At 45.1% G+C, this 21,142-nt stretch overlaps 1 protein-coding gene across 3 annotated transcripts; it reads right to left on the reverse strand.

The window, feature by feature from the left end:
- Positions 1 to 954: 954 nt before the first annotated feature.
- On the reverse strand, positions 955 to 19,914 carry HP1BP3 (heterochromatin protein 1 binding protein 3). 3 transcript variants are annotated; one of them, XM_072354433.1, is made up of 13 exons: positions 19,842 to 19,914; positions 13,839 to 14,038; positions 13,306 to 13,411; positions 11,699 to 11,852; positions 11,267 to 11,426; positions 9,708 to 9,851; positions 9,079 to 9,159; positions 7,351 to 7,505; positions 6,486 to 6,576; positions 5,658 to 5,817; positions 3,759 to 3,870; positions 2,915 to 3,052; positions 955 to 2,157 (listed from the first exon to the last, which is right to left on the reverse strand). In XM_072354433.1, exons 2-13 carry the CDS (start codon positions 13,932 to 13,934, stop codon positions 1,872 to 1,874), a joined length of 1,683 nt encoding a protein of 560 aa, XP_072210534.1. In that variant the 5' UTR covers positions 13,935 to 14,038; positions 19,842 to 19,914; the 3' UTR covers positions 955 to 1,871. The 3 variants fall into 3 exon arrangements, with proteins under 3 accessions (XP_072210534.1, XP_072210536.1, XP_072210537.1); XM_072354435.1 differs by lacking the exon at positions 19,842 to 19,914 and adding an exon at positions 14,695 to 14,873; XM_072354436.1 differs by lacking the exon at positions 13,839 to 14,038 and having other exon boundaries at positions 19,842 to 19,910.
- Between the last annotated feature and the right edge of the window lie 1,228 nt (positions 19,915 to 21,142).

Below are 21,142 nucleotides of genomic sequence, written 5' to 3' on the forward strand. Positions count from 1 at the left end.
GCTGGTGCAAAGCTTCCCAGAGACTCGCTGCTTTTCCCCACTGTGCTGCAGGCTGAGGTTCCCCATCCAGTCCCCAGTGGAAGGTGTTCATGGCTCCAGGCTGCCCTGAGAGGGCAGGTGGCCCAACCAGCAACAAAAGTCACAACTAAAGAGTTTGGAGGTGACCAAGAGAACCAATAGCAGCTTTTAGCATAACACTTGCAGCAAAATTAAGCCATGCTCGAGTGCAAAGGATCAGAGCTATGCAGGTGGTTTAGCAGATTTTGGTTGTCAGGGTGGAAACATCCCCACAAAGAGAGCAGAGGGAGGCGCTGCAGGCCGGCAGCAGGGAAGAGGACTCCGCACCCCCCCCCAAGCATCCTAGAGAGAAGGCCGTTATTCAGATCTGGCATGCTCCAGTACTTGCTTGGAGGAAAACACCACCAAAACCCACTGTTTCAGTACATGCAGCGGCAGGAAAGCCATTTACCAAAGTTTCTAACTGCTTTACAGCCCCGTGAGTTACTTGAGTGCCTTCACTCTGTTTCATGTTAGACACAGCTTTTGTGAGCCTGCTCCTTGAGTCCTTGTTCCAGGGCCATAAGCACTGGAGAGCATTTATGTAAGAGCTTTTTAAACTCCCAGTTATTGGAGGTAGCACACTGAGACCCACACCTGAAAAAGGGTAAACAGAGTAAGGATGCTTTTCCATTTTGCATTTGATTTCCGGAGGCACTTCCACTGCTCCCAGTGTGGCAGATGCAAAGCTCTTCCCAAAAGTATGTGAAGCAATGGGGTCACATTTGAATCAATCACACTGCCCCTCTCAAGGGTGAGTTCAGGATGCTCTCTGACACCAGCAGTGCACTTCTAACAAAGGCTTGTTTCTGCAGCAAAGCATGCTCACTGTAATTCACACCTCTCTGGGCTTCCGGGAGCAAGAAGCTGTAGCAAGGAAGATGAAGGACACACAGAGCAGGCACGGAATCTAGTTTCATTTTATTTTAGCAAACTGCATGTTCCTCCCTTCCCAGCATCTCTACATTAGCAACTGTATAGCTTTCCAACTTTTCTTTTTAAAAAAGGGTAAACAAGAAGTGACAAAACTTAGGCTCTTCATTTCTTAAAAACATTTTAAAGTTGGATTCAAGAAGACTTTTACATATTTTGGTTTTAAGGTAACAGAAGTAGCATGGAAACACTAATTCAAATCACCCACCCGAGAACTACCCCTTTTAGAGCCCCTCTGGTGTCAGATGCTTGGTACACACGGCAGCCTCCGTTGACTGAAGACCTGAACCCACTCTCACAAACTGTGCCAGTCTGAAAAAGCCACATGCACCTCCTCAACCTGCCAGCATCGCAGCTGAGCAGAAAGGAGCACCTCCAGGACTCAGTGCAAGTGCTGTATATATACACTGCTTCTTCACAGAAGCAGGAAGGACCTCATCATGCAGGGGATCTAAGGAGGACTCTAGTGCCGTCATACCTTCTCAATTAAGAATACTTCCCCCAATCATCATGTTCCTGCTAAAGATCCTGTAAAGATACAAAGAAGTTCTTTGAAGAATTTCTAAACGCTGCCCTCCCCCCAAACCCAAAGAGGAACACCATAAAATGTACAGGTTACAGGTCCTAGAAAAGTCTTAAGATTATTGCAGAAACTAAAGATGACTTGCTTCAAGGGAGGGGTAGGCACAAGGCACAGCACTGAGATCTAACAAATGCTTAGGTTGGTTTGATTTAGTTTTCAGCTTTTTCCCCATCATTCAAGAAGAAAGAAAAAAAAAAAAAAAGAGTGTTTAAGCATCAGAACTAAAATACAAATGCACGTTAACTTTATAAAACAAGATTGTGGATTTGATCATGGGATTCCCTGACAGTGGAAATATTTACTTTTTTGCCCGAAGAGATTTCCTCATGGCAGATTTGCCCTTGGCAGAAGGTTTCACCTCCTTCCTCCCGCTCGATGCTGGTTTCTTGGAAGAGCTGCCACCAGAGGGTTTCTTGATGGCTGGAGCTGCTGGTTTGGCTTTTCTTACAGGGGTTTTCACCTTGGGTGGGGGCTTTGCTTTTCCCCGGCGGGCTGCAGGGGTCTTTCTGGGCTTGGGCTTGGATTCTCTTCGCTTCATTGGAGGGGCCCTGCTCCGTGATTTTGGAGGAGGTCTCTTCTGCATCCTGTCAGAAAGGCAGCACAGGATGTCAGTGGAGGCGCAAACGCTACTCAGAGCAGAGCTGCTGTCATCAATTTACATAAATGAAACAGATCTTGGCATCTTTGTTCTTTACCACGGATGTTTGTTCCTTCATGCAGCAGTACATTTCATTAGCTAAATACCACAAACCAAGAAGCCCCATGGTAGATCTTGCCAAACTTCATGCTTCTCAGTCCCCAAAGATATCTCACTGGCGCCTTTGTTAGACTGTCATTATTTGTACGGTTATATGCCTAAGTTAATTGTCAGAACAATTTGGCGAGTTAAATGTTCTCTCTGTCTCTCTGAGAGTGATTTTATTGCTTAATGAACAACATTTACCTTAAACCCATATTCTGAGCAAGACAGACAATACAGTAGGAAAAAGTTTCCTCAGAAAACAACAATGCAAGCAGTGCCACACTTCTGTAGAGCACAAAAGGCACCGAGGAGATTAAAGGCACTACAAAGAATAAATATTCTTCTCATTGGGAGGAATTCCAGCTACAGAGTGACAGATTATCATCTCTGGAACACAGCATTGCTTCTGCAGACACATCTAAGAGAAGTCCTGATTCTAACAGCTCCCTCAGCTCAAAACAATATTGGAAAATAAAGCTCCTGATATCTCCTGGGTGACCAGCCTCGCAGATCAGCAGCCACAGCAAAAGACTCTGCAGCTCTGACTGTCACTTCTATATTCATCCAAAGGAGCCCATTTCTCTCTTATGCTTCCATACCTCTTCTTCGGTGGTGGCTCTTCCTCCTCAGACTCCTCCTCTTCAGATTCTTCTTCCTCCTCAGATTCCTCCTCCTCTTCCTCATCAGATTCTTCAGAGTCCTCATCCTGCTGCTTCTCCGGGTAGAGCACATCTGGGCTACAAGAGAATTCTTGTCAGAGCATGACTTACTTCTAGGGCCTTGGCTACCCCTAATTGCTTCCTTTTGTGCAAACAATGAAAGAACAAGACCAGAGTCCAGTGACTCTGAATGCAGGCCAGAGCTAGAGGACTTTACACATACATGACAAAAGGCGGGAAGCAGAAACATTAATTACTGTGCTGTTATTTGGCTCTTCATGGGATACTAAGTCACATCCCTGGGCTCCCTGTGGCCCAGTGCAATCTACACTCACAGCACCAGAGAAAATGCTGCTTTTTGTCTAGGGGTGGCCAATGAAGGCTACCTTCCCTCCTCCCACCTCTCTTCCACATCAGCACCATGAAAGGCTCGGTCCTACTATGTGCATTAAGTACAGCATACTCCACCTGCTCATGCAGATTTGTTCTAACATGGGAATGTTTAAATATCTACTGTCTTGGAAAAAAACAAAACAAAACAAAACACAACCATCATGACAGAGTACATGAGAGTATTTAGCCCAATATTTTCATTGCCCTTAGTCTCCCTGGCTAATGAAGTCAGCTTTATGTCCGCTCACAGACAGACACTAAGTGATGTCATCACCTAGAGCAAGACAGGTGACAATGCTGTGGTTTTTCAATTATTAAACCTTCCTATGAACTTCAGCAATGCTCTCTGGCTGACCTATCTTCAGCATCCTTTTACAGCCAAGGCCTTTACCTAGGATAATAAGGAAAGCAAAGCTGAAAGGTTCCACTGAAGCCCTTTCCAGAAATCTGCTCCAACCAGCCATTCTTCTCACATCTCTGTAGGGTTCTCTTCAGTAGATGTACTGTGGAAAAAAATAAATAAATAAAAATTAAAAAAATAAAATAAAAATCAGAAAGGTTGTGTTACTGTCTTAATCCACTTGTCTAATCCTCCTGCTCTTTGCAATACCTCTTTCTACACTCAGCAACGACCTGCTGCTTTGTGAAGGACCCAGTGAGAACACTGAGCTTCAAAGCTTCCCCTTTCAATAAGACACACTAAATCACAGTTAATTTTCCTAAAGATTCAAACAACTGAGAAGATTCAAATGTTGCCTCCTGAACCATGAGCAACTGAAGCTTTGCATTCGCTGAAGGAAGAAGTCAAGAAAAGTGACAGGTTTTTGATGTCATGATTAGGGCACCGTTATTTCAGACTGCATTCAATAGCAGTGCATAGCTACTTCTGCCCAAATGTAACTCAAGTCTCAGCTGTCCTGAACGCGTCCTTCAAAGAGTTTGTTAAAATAAGCCTTCACTCTATTTTATAAACAGGAACAAACAAACAAGATCAGCCTATTTTTACGCAGGGTAGCAAAGATCAACAGCAGCATGTGAAGGATCTGACTGGAGTTATAAGTGTGATGGAATAATATAGAGCACTGACTGCACAGTGGGTACCTGCCTGCTTTTACACCCTGACAGATCCTCCTCTGGTTGCTCCTAAAACAGCAGAGAGCAGCAATATCCTTTTTAAGTAATGGAAGTAGGAAAAGAACAACACATTGCTAGTTGAAATTTCCTTATCTGACTTGCAAGACTGACAAGCACTCGGGACCAGCTGAACAGAGGCCTCTACAGCCAGGACAGCTTCCAGCAGTCCTGAAGATAAACAAGTAAGCCTGGAAACTCTCTTCCCTGCTCCAAGATTAAGAAGTCCCACTTGACATCCACCTCTCACTGGTAAATGGCCACAGGCAACTTCTTCAGCCCATACTGTTGGGAGGCAGGCTGCACTCCTCTGCACTTTGTTCAACCCTACCTTAAAGAACTGTGTGGATGCTGAGCTTCAGCTCCAGGTGATAACTGCAAGATCAGCATCCTCCTCTCTGTCCCCAGAGGAATGGCTCCAGCATCACAAAGCCACAGTAACAAGATGATCCACCTTTAGGGCTGATACTACTAGAAAATGTTGCAAACTCACACTCTTTTAAATGACCTCCAGCCTACCTTAAACAACCATGTTGTTTGGCTCAGACCAAAAAATACAAGTAACACAGGAGAAAATCTGCTGTTATTGCTGCTTCTGCTCACACAAAATCCACAGTGACACTACTGTCATTACTGGGAATGAAGATATGCCAAACCTTATTCCAAATACAACAGGATTAAGTCTTTTCCCTCCTCACTTGCTTGATTTTTCAAAATCAGAACAAGAGGAGGTCCTCAAACAAAACACCAAGAGGGATGTATACAAAATATAAGTTAGACTGTGTAATTTCTTTAAATAAAAAGCAAACAGGAGTTGTGTTTACATCAAGCTGCAGATTTTTCAATACAAAGAAAAAACCTGTCAGCAGTTCAAGAACAGAAAAGTAGTTGAAATACTGCTCTACCTTCCCAGAAAAGTGCTATAGACAAGAGAAACATGCATCATGTCTCAGAAAGTAGTCAGGTTTGAAAGGAACTTATGGGAATTAAAAACACTGAGCATCTCTGCAGCTCAAAGAGTAAGATGCCTGTTCCCTAACAAGCTCAATCAAATAGTTTAAACATGCTGCACAAACCTGCCCCAGCATCTGCAGCTGCTGAGTTCTCCTTCAGAGTTTGGGGAAAAAAAATAAAATAGTCTGATAGTTTGGGACTTTACCTTGGAAGTTGGAGTTGGTCCCTGGGTGGTTTTCCAGGATATACTTCTTCAGTGCTGTGGTGGAGCAGGTCTTCGGTTCATTCATGGCCGCAATAGCAGACAGGATGGCATCTTCCATCAGAGTCCCACCCAGCAGGGGCTTCTCCCCTGACTTCTTCAGCTATTTTCCAAGGAGGAAGAGAAAAGCATCAAGACAAAATTCTCCCAAACCAGGTCAGGACAAGCTCCTCTGCACCAGATGGGTCGGCGCTCCTGCATTAGCACAGATATGTTTTATATTAAAACACTGCAGAGGGAATGCTGTTCTCCCAGCTGTAATGGTAGGACAAGGCCTATTGAGTCAGCTGGCCTGGAGAGCTTTTTATTGGTAACAGACTGTCCCAGTCCCAAAGCACACTGCAGTCTGTAGCAATCTAAGGGCCTGTCACTCAGGGAAGGAAATAAATTACACCTTCCTTCATCCCACAGACCAAATGTACCCCAAGAGACACGTATGGCACAGACACGAGGAAGAACACTGCAGACATCTGGGGTACCCACTGCACTTACAATTAGCAATGGAAAGCTTACCCCACCATCTCCCCTACTGTGTTAATGAGTCAGAGCTGAAGCAGTGTGCAGAGCATGCCAAGCAAGGAAGGCAGAGGGGCCTCTTCCTCAAACATAAACCAAGAAGATAAAGAGTCCTACTGCTTCATAACTGCTGAACATAACAGGCTGCTAAAGAAAGGGGCACCCAATAAAACTGGGGTGGGGAGGGCATGTTAACTTATGTCCAAGGCTCCTGGTTATTACAGGCAACAAAAAAAGATGAACTTCAGCTCTGACCTGGAATGTCCCAGATGCTCCTTTCCCTGTAATCTGTTCTAGCTGGCCCTTTTCTACAGCTCTCTGCAGGGCATTCTTCAACAGCTGGGGTCTGAAATACAGGAGGATAAAGCTTTACTGACACACACCGACAGCTTAAAAAACAAACAGCAAAACAACACTCTACAGAGAACGTGAGAGAAGCTGTACTTACAAGAGGTGTCTGCCTACATACAGACATTTTAAATGGAGATCTGTCAGCAAGTGCTGGTTACATGAGATGAACAACACACGTTAGCGGAAATTCTACTGCAGTGCTTTTTGGGTGTCACTGCATATCCAGAAACAAACAAGCTTCATTTTGAAGGATTTATTCATTTTGAAACACGTCTGTACATGGGATTTGGTGGGCAATGAGTCAGTCAGCTCACAGACAAACAAGGAGCTGAGTACAAGCCACAGTAAGAGGTGATGCACGGGGCTTCACTGGATTAGCTTCCTTCCTGACCCTTGACACACTCCATGTATGCAGACTCTCAAATTATTTTAAACGTGTGCCAGTCAAAGCATTCAGAACCACACTGGAAAAAAATTCTGAGGAGAAGCTTTCATATCCACATATCTATGAACCATATCTGGTTCCTGCTAAAGGCAGAGATGCATACAGCACTGCTGATGTCAGCATCAGGAACAAAGATTGGGTGTGGAGGGATGCAGAGAAAAGCTACAGCTCCTCTCAAGCTTTCCTCCAGGCTGTACAGCGCAGAGCACCACCTGCCTGCTGCCTGATGAAATACTGAATGGAATTACTGTGGGGGGGAGGCAAAACCAGAGGAAGACAGCATTTCAGGGATGCTCTGCTTCAAGAGCATACCCTTGCACCTACCTGATATCTACTTTGAGTTTGGGATAATACTGAGACACATATTTCTTGATCAGGCTGTAAGAAGCTTCTTTTGGCTCACAAAGGCGGGTGAAAGCCAGTGGCAGGATGTCTTCCAGCTTGACCTGTTGTTCTGGAGTCGAAACGGAAGTGCTTTTCTGAAATACATACACTTTTATGCATCAGTGGGGCCTAGACCTGTTTCTTTCTGAACCAGCAGTGCACAGGTAAGGAGAAGTGCTCCTGACACTGCTACAGGTCTGGAAAATCAAGTTCTGTAAGGTAGCTCTTAGAATTTAGACAACTTAGCAGCTCAAGTGAAATCTAGCAAACCTGTTGGAATTCTCACAGGAGTATAGGAAAATCAGAGTATTTAGCAACATCTGTATTCCTGGTTTTTTGTTTGTTTCTTCATTTGTTTGTTTTTTAAGTAAACACTTCCCTTCTCCTCTTTATTTTTTTAATAGAGGCTTTTTCTTTGTTACTTTTCAATGACAGAGTCAGGTGAAAATGATTCATGCTGACACAAAATAAAAATCATCAAAGACAAGACCTGTTTATACAGGTCCAATTTTCCCAACAATAAATAGCACTTTTGTTCAACTGACAGGACAAAGTTTTGCTTGAAGGTAACATTCCTTTCTCCTGAATTCTCCTCCATCACTTTGTAGCTACCAGGAGGGAATGACCCCCTTTATGTAAACGAGAGAAAAGACAGCCAGGAAATCTGCTTAAGTTTAATAATTTTGATACTGAACAGGAGCTTTGCAAATGGTCAAACAGGTGAAGGTGCTGCTCACCTGCCAGCTAAATTCACCAAAACCAAAAGCCATCCATTTGTTTTGCTGTGACATGGAAAAAGCAACTAAAAAACAAATACGCAAATATACTGCAGACAAGAAAAGTGATGAGTTAATAGTTATCAGGTGCCTTACTCAAACTTGCCATGGAGCCCACAGTTCTATCTAAAAATAAGTTACATCTAATTAGTTTCCTATAGTGCTCTGGTATTTAATGTGTCACTATTACTGCAAAGTTTAGGCCTTGGGGTCAGCCCCATAGCCAAGAGGTAAGCAAAAAAGTGCTAGAGAACTCCCTGGGATCACCTGTCTAAGCTGTCAACTCCAGCTATGCATTTTGAAACTACAGCATTAAAAATGTGTTTCACACATCTGGTGCAGTGGGGAGCAGAGAACAGCAGTGCTGGAACACAACTAATTGCGAGGACTGGACTCAGACATGACACTACCTCAGGACGATACATGCCCAACATCTGCAGCTTCCCTCCAGAAGCCTTAGGACATTCACTACTTCCTCCCTCTGTCCTCTCTGCCAATGGAAAACATTTGCCTGACAGATAGTGCAGAAGACTGAGGTCTTCCATTTATTCACACAACAGATAAAAGAGAAACAGCAGTTGCAGAAAGTTCTCTTAAAATACCTGAGAGGGATCTCTCTCTGCCAGGTAAAGACTGAAGAGGAACTTCAGGGTTATTCAGTTTTCTGCCTCAGAACCAAAGCCTAGGGGTTTAATGTCAACGTTTTAAAACTAAGATTTTGATTATTCTACTTAATTTCTCATCCTGGCTTTCTGATTCTGATTTCAGTGAAACAGATGTTTTAATTACTGTACTTGGGGAGGAAAGGTACAGCAAGGAGGAGGAAATTGTTTGAGTTGCATTTCATAAGATGCACGTGTTTCAGAATAATGTTCATAGCACACCACCTTACCTTTCTGTCTCTGGCTTTTTGAACAGTTTTTCCTGCATTAGACACCACCACAAAGCTTCCAGAAGCTCCCTTCCCTTTCACCTAGTTCAAAACAAAGTCCATTTCAGCCTTTAGCAAAGTAACACAAGAAAATAACTGCTTGAAGGAGACAAAGCAACATCAGTAGCAGATTTTGAATGAATGCTCATCCTGGTGATTAGCTGTAAGGAGCAGAAGTTGGATTTGAATCTACTTCAGTAGATCAGAAGCCATGGCTAGACATGACAAACATATCTCCTGGTCAGGGCAAGAGGGTCCTAAGAAAACCAGCATCACAGGTGTAGGCTGCAGCGTTGAAGGCCACACGCTTCTGCAGAAGTGACGTGGCTAGACTTAGGTTGAAGACACATCATGCAGCATCACAGCAGCAATTTATCACCATGAAACAGTCACCCACAGACAACAGTGCACAGCATCCGACAGACAGAACCATGCAGAAATTCTATCAGTGTCTAACAAAGTGAACAAAGAGATTGAAGAACCCCCAAGATGAAGAACATGATCTCCCCAGAGGCCTGCTAACGGTTTCTTAAATTCCTGTGTGATTCAGGAATACCATCAGCAGCGCCGCCCCACAAAGTGACCCTTACCTGCCTGATGATCCCTCTCTCTAGCTCCCTTTTCAAGGCTTGCTTTAGAAGATAGCCTCTTCTCTCCAGTTCCAGGGAAGGGTATTTGTGGATGATGTATTTACGTATTGCAACAACTGACGCACCACTCTTTTGAAAGCATGCCTGTAACAGGATCAAAAGTTAGTAAAGAACATCTGGACTGAAACTACTTTGCTATGGGACCAGAAGAGAGATTGAGCTGATGATGCACAGAGGCCAGCACAGGATGACCCTTTTCCTACAGTGACTCAGGAGTAGAAAATACACTCTCTTTCAGAGAGTGGCTGAAGAACAAACACAAATGCAGAACAGCAAGCACGTCAACTACTCTCCTATTCTGAAGCACTGAAAAGTAATGGCATATAAACTACATGCTATTACAAAAAATAGTTACAATTGGGCAAACCAGCACTACTCAGCTAGTGAGTCATTAGTAATTCATTATAATGATGTCAAAGTGATTGTTAACATATTTATCAGAACAAGTTGCTGATATCTTTTGAAGGAGATAAAGGACTGGCATTAGCAAACTAATAAAACTAACAAACACCAATTTGAAGATCGTATCTTGAGGATTACTGTCTTTGAAGATTCATGTCAGCCAGCCTGCATCACTTGAGTCTTCCAACCAGGGATCAGAACAGGACAAAAAATTGTGTTTTAAACTTCAGAGAATTGACATACTGTAGAAAACCCCAACTGTGACTTGATAAAGCCCTCTCTGTTTAAGCAAGTTACCAGATCTAGATGGCTTCAGAAAGACTAACCAAAACCACCGCTGCACAGTACAGGATAAAGTTTACTTATGCACAGTATAGTAAAGCACTGACCTTCATTATCTGCCCTGGTAATGCTATTGCATTTCTAGAAATGTAAAGCTTAGAGTAACCTGAAGTTTATGGCATGGCTTCTCTCAGTCTAACAGATTTGGACACACCACAGTGTGCTTCAGGGTCTCAAAAGTCCATCTTGTAATTAAGGCTGGTAGAGTACAGGTCTCTGGGGAAGGCAATCTACATGAACCAAGTTTCAAGGTGAAAACAGCAGAGTTGCAGAGCAACTACAACAGCACAAGTCTCTTCTGACAAGCAGAATACAGTACAGTCAACTAAAACCAACACTACTTGGAATGCTAGCTAAGAGTATTCCCATCTGCTCTTAATTATGATAAGATGCTGGAAAAGGTATGCATTGAATAGATGGATTTATCAAGGTAAACCAAGTTAACTACGGCTAGGAAGCATATCGAATTAAAGGACACCAGTAATCAAACAGGTTATGTCATCAGAGCTGTTTCCAGTATTTTAACCAGGGAGGGAAACAAATTTTGAACAAAGAAAAGCTACAGGGCCCCTCCATCATCATCATGTTTCAGTTCCGTGAGTTTCCAGACAGAAGCAAATGTGCCTCACAGTTAAGTTTCCTGCTAAGGAGACAGCACTATCACCTGTACCATCAGAAAGCTGAAACCATAAACTGTAGTTACATCCTTTTGCTCTGTGACAGGTGAACAGAAGAAACACTTGACTCCTACTTACCTTGATGGCCTCAGTTAAGATAGCATCCATCTTTGGACGTGAAGTGGCAGCCATCTGAGTTTGTTTCTGTGCCCTAGCCAGCTGGCTAGCAGAAAGAGTAGCCCACGCAGGAATGGTCTTTTTCACCTTCTTCTCCTTTTCCTTAGACTGATCCTTCTCGCTTAGGAAAAATGCAAAGCAATAGTAAGATGGGACACTGTAAAACAAGCCAACAAGTACAACAACAACAACAAAAAAAAAACAGGCCTAGAACATTTGACACTGAAAATATTTTTTCCTGTGAAAAACTGACACATTTTTTTTTAAATTTTTTTTTTTTTTAAAAAAAAGGGACACATCCTATTTCCTCCATCTCTCCCATAATCTTTTCCATCTACAGAAGCAACCTTTCTCCTACCCAAGTTCCTAAGTTCAGCCCTTAACAAGCCTTACTCCTTTTTGGTTTCTTCTGAGGACTTGGTTTCCCCTTTCTCTTCATTCTCAGGTTCCTTTGGCTGTTCTGCTTCACTGGGTGCAGCAGCAGGCAGGGTTTCATTCTCTTGTTCTTCTCCAGCAGAGGCAGATTCCTCAGAAGTGGCTTCTGCATCTAGAGGATGTAAAAATGCATCAAGTTACTATTCAAAACCAGCCACTGCTCTTTGTGAAGGTGGAGGATTAAAAAAAAAAAAAAAAGCAAATGAAGATACTGAAAGAGCTTCACTATGGTGCAGCCGTCCAGAATCAAACAAAATCACACAGTATTTTCACAATGAACTAATTCCCCATCCTTCTCTTAACTTCTGAAAGCTACTGTTGCAATCACCTGCCATCACAATGCCTGCAGGGGAGGAAGGGAAGAAGGAAAAAAAGAAAAAAAAAATAAATCACCATTATGGAAATGGATGGTTTTCCCCAGGTCAAGTTTTATGCATTTTAACTCAAAAAGGTGCAAAATCATACAGTTCTAGAAGCGATTAGAGAAGGTAAGCATAAGCAGCTTTGTTTATGACAAATGTGTCTCCGAACATTGCTTTTTCAACACTACATGCTGTGGCAACTGAAGGATTTTAACTATTCAATCCCATTTGTCCAGATCTGACAAAGCTTCAGGCTGCAACTGTATCAACAATAGCACTTGTCTCTCAGCCCGATCAAATCCAGTCAGAAACCAACTTACCAAGCAAATTTACTCAAGCACATGTAGCCAAGAGCAAGCCTTAAGGGACCGGTCTGGCTAATGGATAACATTTAAATAGAATTACAGTCACAGAGTTGCTCAGGTTGGAAAAGACCCTCAAGATCACCAAGTTCAACCACAACCTAACCACATATAAACTGCTGTTAGCCACTGCTTAGCTAAAGAGCTGTCTGTCAGGATGCCTTTGTGTACTGCACTGGTTTTCTGTCTTCGAGAAGAAGCTTAAGTACTACCGCTCCATTCCTGTGCATAACTTTCCTCCCATGAAAGCACTGTTTAAAATTTGCCTGTGTGTTAACAGTTATTTTCCTAAATAATGTACACAGTCATCCCACCAGTGAGGACAGAAATCACTGAAACCTAATGAAAATTATACTGAAATGACACATTCTGAGAAAGCAAGGTCAAGCTGCTGGGATCAGACACGTTAATTAATATCAGGCTTTATTACACGGTGTGGTAAAATATTCTGTTCAGGAAAATAAAAATAATCAAACGCTTTGGTTTGCATTCATCAGTTCCTCCTTTCAATTCCAAGCCATTTTCCTGTCACTACTGAAAGTTCTCAATTTCTACCTTTATTCAGAAGAACATGCAGGCCTAGAGGAGATAATATCTAGCTCTGTTTTCATATTAGGAGTGTCAAGGCTATGACACAGGTTATGAAGCAGAAACCAAATGATTTCCTGCTGAAAAGTGTACAATATTTCCAGCAAGCCAAGAACAGTCTGCAAAAAGGAGACAAGCATTAGGATTTTAACCACAACTGTAAGATTTTTCCAGCAACTTCAGTATCCAAGCCTGTGATTGGATACAACACCGTGGTTGGCTACAACAACCCAGCAGAGAATTGTTACCATACCTGCTTTCACCTCTTCACCACCTTCAGCAGATTTGCTTTTGGGAGGAGTTTCTCGAGAAGAAGAATTAACAGAGCGGCGGATCGGCATCGTGTCGTCTTCAGCGTTCTACAAAAAGCATTTGTGAGTCAGTACAGATGCTGACAGATGAAGACTCAGAAAGCTTTTGAGTTGAGATTCAAGTAAATCAAAGCAGCATATGTAGAAATATTCTAGTTATGCTCATATTTTTCAGAATTTTCAAGACAATATCCAGCCCAGCACCTTTGAAGTAGACCAGGAGAGGACAGCTTTGCATTTTATAGTTAGAAAATAGATTTTCATTCCACATTAAATGAGATGAGCATTTGAGGATTTTGACAACTGCAGCATCTCAGGGGAAGCAGGGAAGGGGAAAGACAGCACCTAGAGGGTTTACTGGGCTCCCAGTGGAGTTCCCTAGAACCAGGAGAGAAAGAGCACGAAGAAATCTTCAGCAGGAGTGGAAGTCAATGACTGATCCAAGGGCAAGCCTGGAGAATGGGTCAGCCCCTACCTCACTTAACTTGTCCGTGTGGATCAGCTGAGTTCCCGTTAAGAGTGGAAGCGCCTTATGATGCACGGGTTCAGCTTCAGACAGACCAGTCGACATTTAAAATTATTTCTAGCCCCAAGTGCACGTAACACTGCGGAGCCCCAGGTTTTAACCCCAAGGATTTTTTCCTAATGGCTTTCACAGTGCAGTGAGGAGTCAACCTAAAGTACAGAAAAGATGTGGTGTGAAAATTAACAAAATGGAAACATCTATATGCGTGTATCTAACAAACTGAAGATTGAAAAGAATAAATGGCTTACAGCTCATGGCTAACATAACTGACAGTCAACGCTGGCATTCAACAGAGATGCTAAAACATGTACACAAACTTGAGCGCTATGGGAGTAGCAGAAATAGCAAAAGTATAAGCCAGACCCACAGCCTGCCCCATTACACATATCTGAAAGAAAAAGATGCTATTTAAATTAACAGGAAGCATTAACAAAGAGCAGTCATTGCACCATGCGTAAAGCCAACCAATGAAGTAACTAAACTAATAAGCCACTCCTTCAGGGAAAAGCATGCCCCGATACTCTGACACAGCTTCTATTAGCCTAAGGAATTAAACCATTTAACCTGTTAGGCAGAAGATAAAACAACAGAAGCCCTCCCAAATTAAACCCCATGCAATGAAAAGAAACGCATGAATCCTTCAATAAGAAAACAGCCATCAAAACCTTTGAGAAAAAAAAGTTAAAGCTTTGCAAGACACACTGCTGACTCGAGGCCTTACTTTGTCACCCACTTTACCTCACCACCCCGCTTTAAAAGCTTCAAAAGCAACACCTCACTTATGGCAAACTAGGGCTGCACTCACCCTCCCTCGTCCAGAATCTAGCTGCAGAGCACCATCTTCTCCTCTTCATGAAGAAACAGTCAAACACTCCCAGCCACTAATTTCCTTTACTGTTACCCTTCCATAACTCAGAAACAGGGCTCCACACAGTCTGGAAGGATTCCTTCCACACCACTTTCTGCCCCGGGCAACCCAACACCCTGCAGGGAGCACAGCTGTCACCCCCTGAGCTACAGCAGCAGAGCCCATTCAGAACCCAACAGCAGGGAAAGAAGAGTGGAGGGCAACACGTGTTAATTAAGGTCGGATGGCTTCGCAAGGGCTGACGACCAACAGGCAGCAAACTGCTTTCCCCAAATCATCAATCACTGATTAAAACTATTAATAAATATAAATTAATAAACTTGATTACATTATACATTACAACTTATACATTAATAAACTTGAATGCTGCCTGCACATACCTGCAGCTCAGAAAAAGCAAAGCACACTACATTCCAAAGACAAAATAAATGAGACGAACAGAGCTTTCTTTTGAAACGTCAGGATAGAAAAAGGAAAACTAACAGCCAGTTTGAACATATGAAGCCAGCACTTCTTTATTTTGTGGGACTTTCCTTCCTCATTGGCAGAAAGGGCAGAATGAGGAGTTCCACCACCCTCAGGTTGGAATCAAATGCTTTTTTCTAAGAAGAAAGACAGAACAGGAGATGCAGCCCCAGCCTCACACATTGGATACTACGGCATCTTGGGAAGTGTCCCAAAGTACTGCTTTTAAAGAACTGGAAAGTATTGTGTGTGTTTTGCCATTGTACAAATGCCAGACTGCACTCTGGAATCAGGAAGAGGCCAAAAACCTTCCTGGATTCTTAGAGTAGCTGAAATGATGGACTGCATTCAGTCTCAGCACAAGGAGAGAAAAATCCAGGCAAAGGCGCAAGAAAGTTCCCCATGAAAAATATCCCTGCACCAATTTCTACACAATTTATCAGCAAGCTGTTAATAGCGTGGGGGGTGAAAGAAAAGAAATACCACTACAAAAGCAGAGGTGTTAGGTGAGACTCAACAGTGGAACTTTATTTGAGTTCATCCAAGGCACAGCCCAACGGACTCCTCCAATTTCTGCTGGCCAAAGGACTTTCCAGCTTTTCTCAGACTGCAATCTCAATCAAAGATGGTGAAGGGCCTGGAGCATCTCCCCTGTGAGGAGAGACTTAGGGAACAGGGTCAGTTTAGCCTTGAGAAAAGAAGGCTGAGAGGGGACTTGGTCCAGGTTTACAAATACCTGAAGTGTGGGAGCCATAGTAGCGAGTCTCTTTTCAGTAACACATAGGGACAGGACTAGGGGAAATGGGCTGAAACTTCAGCATAGGAAGTTCCACACGAATGTGAGCAAGAGCTTCTTTACGTTGAGGGTGATGGAGCACTGGAACAGGCCGCCCAGGGAGGTGGTGGAGTCTCCTTCTCTGGAGATATTCAAGACCCGCCTGGATGCCTACCTGTGTGACGTGGTATAGCAAGCCTGCAATGGCAGGGGGGTTGGACTCAATGATCTCTAGAGGTCCCTTCCAACCCCTACAATTCTGTGATTCTGTGTGATTCAAGGTAAAATGTTTGGGGATAATATCAGGTCTGGAATGTGACAAGCTGACCATGGCACTGTCACAAGTACCAACAGACTCCTGGTTGGATACCCTGGCCAGGTGGTATGAAAGCAAATATTCCACAGAGAAATGAGAAAGCAAATCCAACTCTGTGCTGGAAGGGGTGTCCCCTTACTGTGACATGGTGTGCACATGGTGGCTGATAGCTCATAGACACAATGTGGTAGCATGGAATACCCTGTGCAAGGTGTACCTAGAGATCAGGTCAGATTGGCAGAAGAAAGCATTTGTGTTCTTGCAGATTTGAAGCCGTTAAAGGATGTGAAGTTGACAGTCTTACAAGCAGTGCAAACAGGGACTTTTTATTACCAAACAGGCTTAAGAAAGCAAAGTAACTAGATCTCAAAACAAGGCTATTATTTATCATGCAGTTATTTGCTACTTTCTGATGCTGTTTTGAGCAACTGAGCATTTAAATGTCTCAGAAGCCACGGGGGGAAGAAAAACAAAACAAAGCACATGGAAACATCCCTATTTCAGCAAAGCAAAAGTGAAAATCTAAACCAAACATGCAAAAATGTTACCCTCTAAACTGCAAGGCCCACTTTACCAAGACTTCTGGACCTCTGAAATTCTCAAAGCTGTTCCCTAGAAGTGCAGCTCAGGTGGAAAATGCCCTACTGCAAAACCTTCAGCATCTACATGACCGCAGAACATACCATCTTTGATAGAAACTCGCTTTACAAAACAGATCCATTAGAAGTTCTCAGCTGGTTGCCTCTCTCAGCCTGCTTTACAGATTTGTTCCAGTGTTTACTGATCTTGCTTTTGTTTTTGCAATTCACCAAGCAGCCTGCTGCCCTAATTAAATCAGACCAGCAGTACCAAGTCATGTTGAGCAGCCCTAAAACGTTCAGAGAAATAAGATATCTGACTGCATGCAGAATATGAGTTAGTCTCACTTCTAATCCTTATTTGGCAACCTGCTCAGAAATTCACTCCTGGGCCGTGTGTCCCTTCACCACACTGTGCTCCCACCACTGCTGCTCCAGCAGAGCTTTTCATGCACTTTCCCATCCAGAAGCAGCTGTTACTCCTTGCAGTCACCACACCGTCTCCATATGCCGGGAGGTGCCCTACTTAAATACACTCCTCAGCTAAGCTACAAGGGCTGCGCTCACAGCTCTCCAGCAATCGAGTCTCCCTGAGATCTGTTACAGGTTATCTGAACCTCACACTGCTAGCAGCATTATAAACCGTCTTGTTTCAATTAAAGAACAGCACTGGTCCAATGTAAAGATCCAACAGCTCACCACTTGGCTGGCAAGAAAAAATTTGGTGTGACTGGTGTTATGACTTCTATTACCATTGATTCCTTCCCTATAATGTTAAAATTCCAAACACATTAGGGCTTGAGGGAGCATGGAGAAAGTCCTCTACCTTCCTAGCACCTAAACACATGCATTCCTACACACAGACACCCAAAGGCAAGAGATTTTATAAGTCTGAGGATATGTTTTCACTTCAGGGTAGCACTGAATTGAGCCCGTAGACACCAAACACTGCTAAACAGAAGCTGACTTGTACCTTGCCTATTCTGTTGAGCTCTACACAGAAACACAAAGATTAAATGCCACCATTCTGCAAGCACAGATGCTGCTCCCATTGCAAAAAGCAGCACATTCCTACAGTGAGATTGAGTTGGTGGGTGCCTGCCCACCTGAGACTGAGCTCAGCACCTCTTCCCACTGGGATTACACAGAAACTCATAGCCAGCTTGATTTCAACAGATGCTTATTAAAACAGAAGGAAAGAGCCATGCCTCATCTCTGCTATTCTCCACCACCAAGAATACCAGCTCAACATAAAAAGAACTACAGGTTCAGATGTTATCCATCCATCCTTGACCTGTGCAGACAGGAAGAGAAGATTGCTTCCCCAGCCTGGATTATCTTCTCTCCTTATATCCAGCAGTAATTTTTCACATCTGCATAGCTGCACAAAAACAACCCCTCACTGCACTGATGCTCAGGACATGTTTTCAAACAATTCTAGGTCCATGATCTGGATTCTCCATGCATTTCTACTGAGAGAGGCAACCAAAGAATGAAGCAGCCTACATCAGAGCACACAAGGCTCAGCTTTCAGTTTAAGGTGTGTGCAGCTTACAAACTTACAGCTATTCCAGCATGAAATCTGCTGCTGAGTTTCATCTAAAAAGACAAAATTTCTTAATTCCAGGATCAAACATTGTGAATTTTGACAAACCACCAACAACCACATGAAAGTTCAGGCTGTTAACATTACACAGCAGGATAAAAAACTTTTACAAGCAACACCCTCCATGCTTACACAGTCTACATTTAACACCACCATACAAACCCTGCCAAGCTATGACTTACTCAGCCATCACTCATTATATGGTATCAGCACTATCTGAGGAAAGCTACAAATTCCAGCTACTCTATAAAATCTACTCACACCTCCGTATTAGAGTCCATCAATGTAAAACTCCTCAGGCTCCCTCTCAAGGAAGTTAAAATCCTCAAGAACAGCCTGGCTCATTTCTAACAAAACTCTGGCAAAAGAAACACAACAACCTACTGAAGGGCAAAACTGGGAGGGGGAATAAAACAAACAAAAACCAGACAGGTTCTGGAGAGAAAACTAACTCCAGCAACCACAGAGAAAGGGGAATGCAACATTTCCTCCTCCTCTCACCCCTGTGCACACGGTTTATCAACAGGAGCACTTCTGAAGCTCTTCAACAGCTGCCACTGGCCAAATGCTCCTTAAAGATGCTAAAAACACTATTTACAGTACAAACAAACAAAAGAAACCACACGCCCGAACGATCAGTGAATGGCTAAGTCCCGATAAGGGCTCATTATCCCAAAGGTCCCTTAGTGACCGAGGGAGACTCCCAAAATACCTCGGAAACACGGAAGAGGCCAGCTAACTGTCAGCCTGCAAAAGGAGCGAACACACCCATTACCCAACTTTCCTGCAGCAAGGGCTGAGCTGCCCCCGTGCTCTACAAACACCCGCGGCCACAGGAGCAGTTACAAAACAGGAGGGAAGGGCTCACTGAGGGCCCTGGGGAGGCAGAGTGCTCCTGGAGCTGGGCGCTGCGCCGCTCTTCCGTCGGGGATACGGCCGCACAGCGCGGGATGCGCGGCCTGCCGGGGGAAAAGCACAGCCCGCAGCAGCGCGGGGGTCCGCAGCTCCCTTCGACCACGGAGCACCGAGCCCTCGGCCCCGGAGCGCGGCGCTTCTCCGGGCTCTAGGGAGCGAGTCAGCGGAAGAAAATAAACGGAACGGTGGGGGAAAACGAACGGGCGGCGACGAGGAGGCGCTCGGGCCCGGCCGCAGGCCTGTACGGGCACCGGGCAGGAGCAGCGGGCCGCGCCGCGACAACACCCCACGGCGAGGCCTATCGCGACACGGCGCGGCACTGAAAGCAGTTCCGGCAGGCCGTCTCCGCGCCCCGCGGCCTAGCGGGCCGCCCCCCCGCCCCCTCCCCGCGGTGCAGCGCGGCGCCGGGCGGGGCCGGCCCTCACTCACCAGCGGGCCCGGCGGACACAAAGCGGCCCTTAATGGCGACGGCGGGGGAACCGGCGGGGGAGGGGCGGGGGGGGGGCCGGGGCAAGGGGGCGGGGGCGGGGCGGTGGGGGCGGGGCCTCGCCGGGTGATGGGCGGGGCCCGGTGGAGCCGCCGGCCAATGAGGAGCCGCGGGCATTTTTCGAACGCGGGGCGCTCTCCCCCTTTCCCTCCCTCCGCCGTGGCTATGCGCGTGCGCGGTGCCTTCCCGCCCGGCGCTGCGTTGAGGTGTTTCCCGCCACGGCCTCCTGAGGGGGCTGAAGGGCCTCGCGCTCACTCTGCGGTCTGCAGCCTCAGCTCTTCAGCTGCTGCTGTCTCACGTCCTTCAGGTCGCTGTTTCCCGTTTTTGTTGTTGTTGTTTGTTCGTTTGTTTTCCCCCGGCCTCTCTGCTTTCCCTTCACTGGAGTTCAGGGTGCCTCCGGTCCCACCTACCCCCTCTCTCAGGGTAGCCAGCACGCCTCTTAGACGGCTCTGCACACAGCTGGCAGGCCGCAGTGTCTTCCTGGAGCCTTGCAGTGTATGGTTCCCAATGTCAGAGAGCTGTTCCTCTCGCCCAGTTGGTTTCTCAGTTATGTTTCCAACCTCTAGCCCTCTGTTGGCACCATTGTGACATGGGGAAGGCATTCGGGCCTTCATTTGGGCACCAGCACCCAACAGCTACACCACGAGCACTCCTAAGGCTGCTCATCCAACAAAGCAATGGAGGTGTTTGATTTTCAGACTGTGACTGTTTCTTGTCTAAGCTTCTTCCACCTTTCTCCCCTTAGGTCACCTAAGCTGTGACTGAGATCACCTCCATCCCAGCCCTTCTCCTTGGTGTTCCTCTTTCTCCTTTGTCTCCTGCACTGAACAGCCTTATCCAGATGGTTCCACTTGGCCAAACATTCCTTCATTTCTTGTGAGTGCAGAATAACCGCAGCACAGCTGCACAGCAATGTGTTCTTTGGCCTTTCCCACCAAGTGGTGCCTCTCTGGCAGGAGGGAGGGGGGGATTAGGAGGAGAGGGAGCAAGAGGGAACGTGTTGCTTTGCTGCAGACTTTTAAAACACGATAAAGGAAAAGATGAAATCACCCCAGCTGCCCTCCCCTTGCTCACTGCAAGCCTTTGTGCAATACTCCAGCACCTGTGTGCCTCCGGTGGCGCAGCGGTAGAATTCCCGTTTGCAACACCAGGGGGCCCGGGTTCGAATCCCTCCCTGTGGAGCAGGGGGTAGAAGTGCCGCTCTGCTACACAGAGGGCTCGAATCCCGGGAGTTGGACTCGAT

This window comes from Excalfactoria chinensis, chromosome 20 (genome assembly GCF_039878825.1).
Source record: "Excalfactoria chinensis isolate bCotChi1 chromosome 20, bCotChi1.hap2, whole genome shotgun sequence".
NCBI lineage: Eukaryota > Metazoa > Chordata > Aves > Galliformes > Phasianidae > Excalfactoria > Excalfactoria chinensis.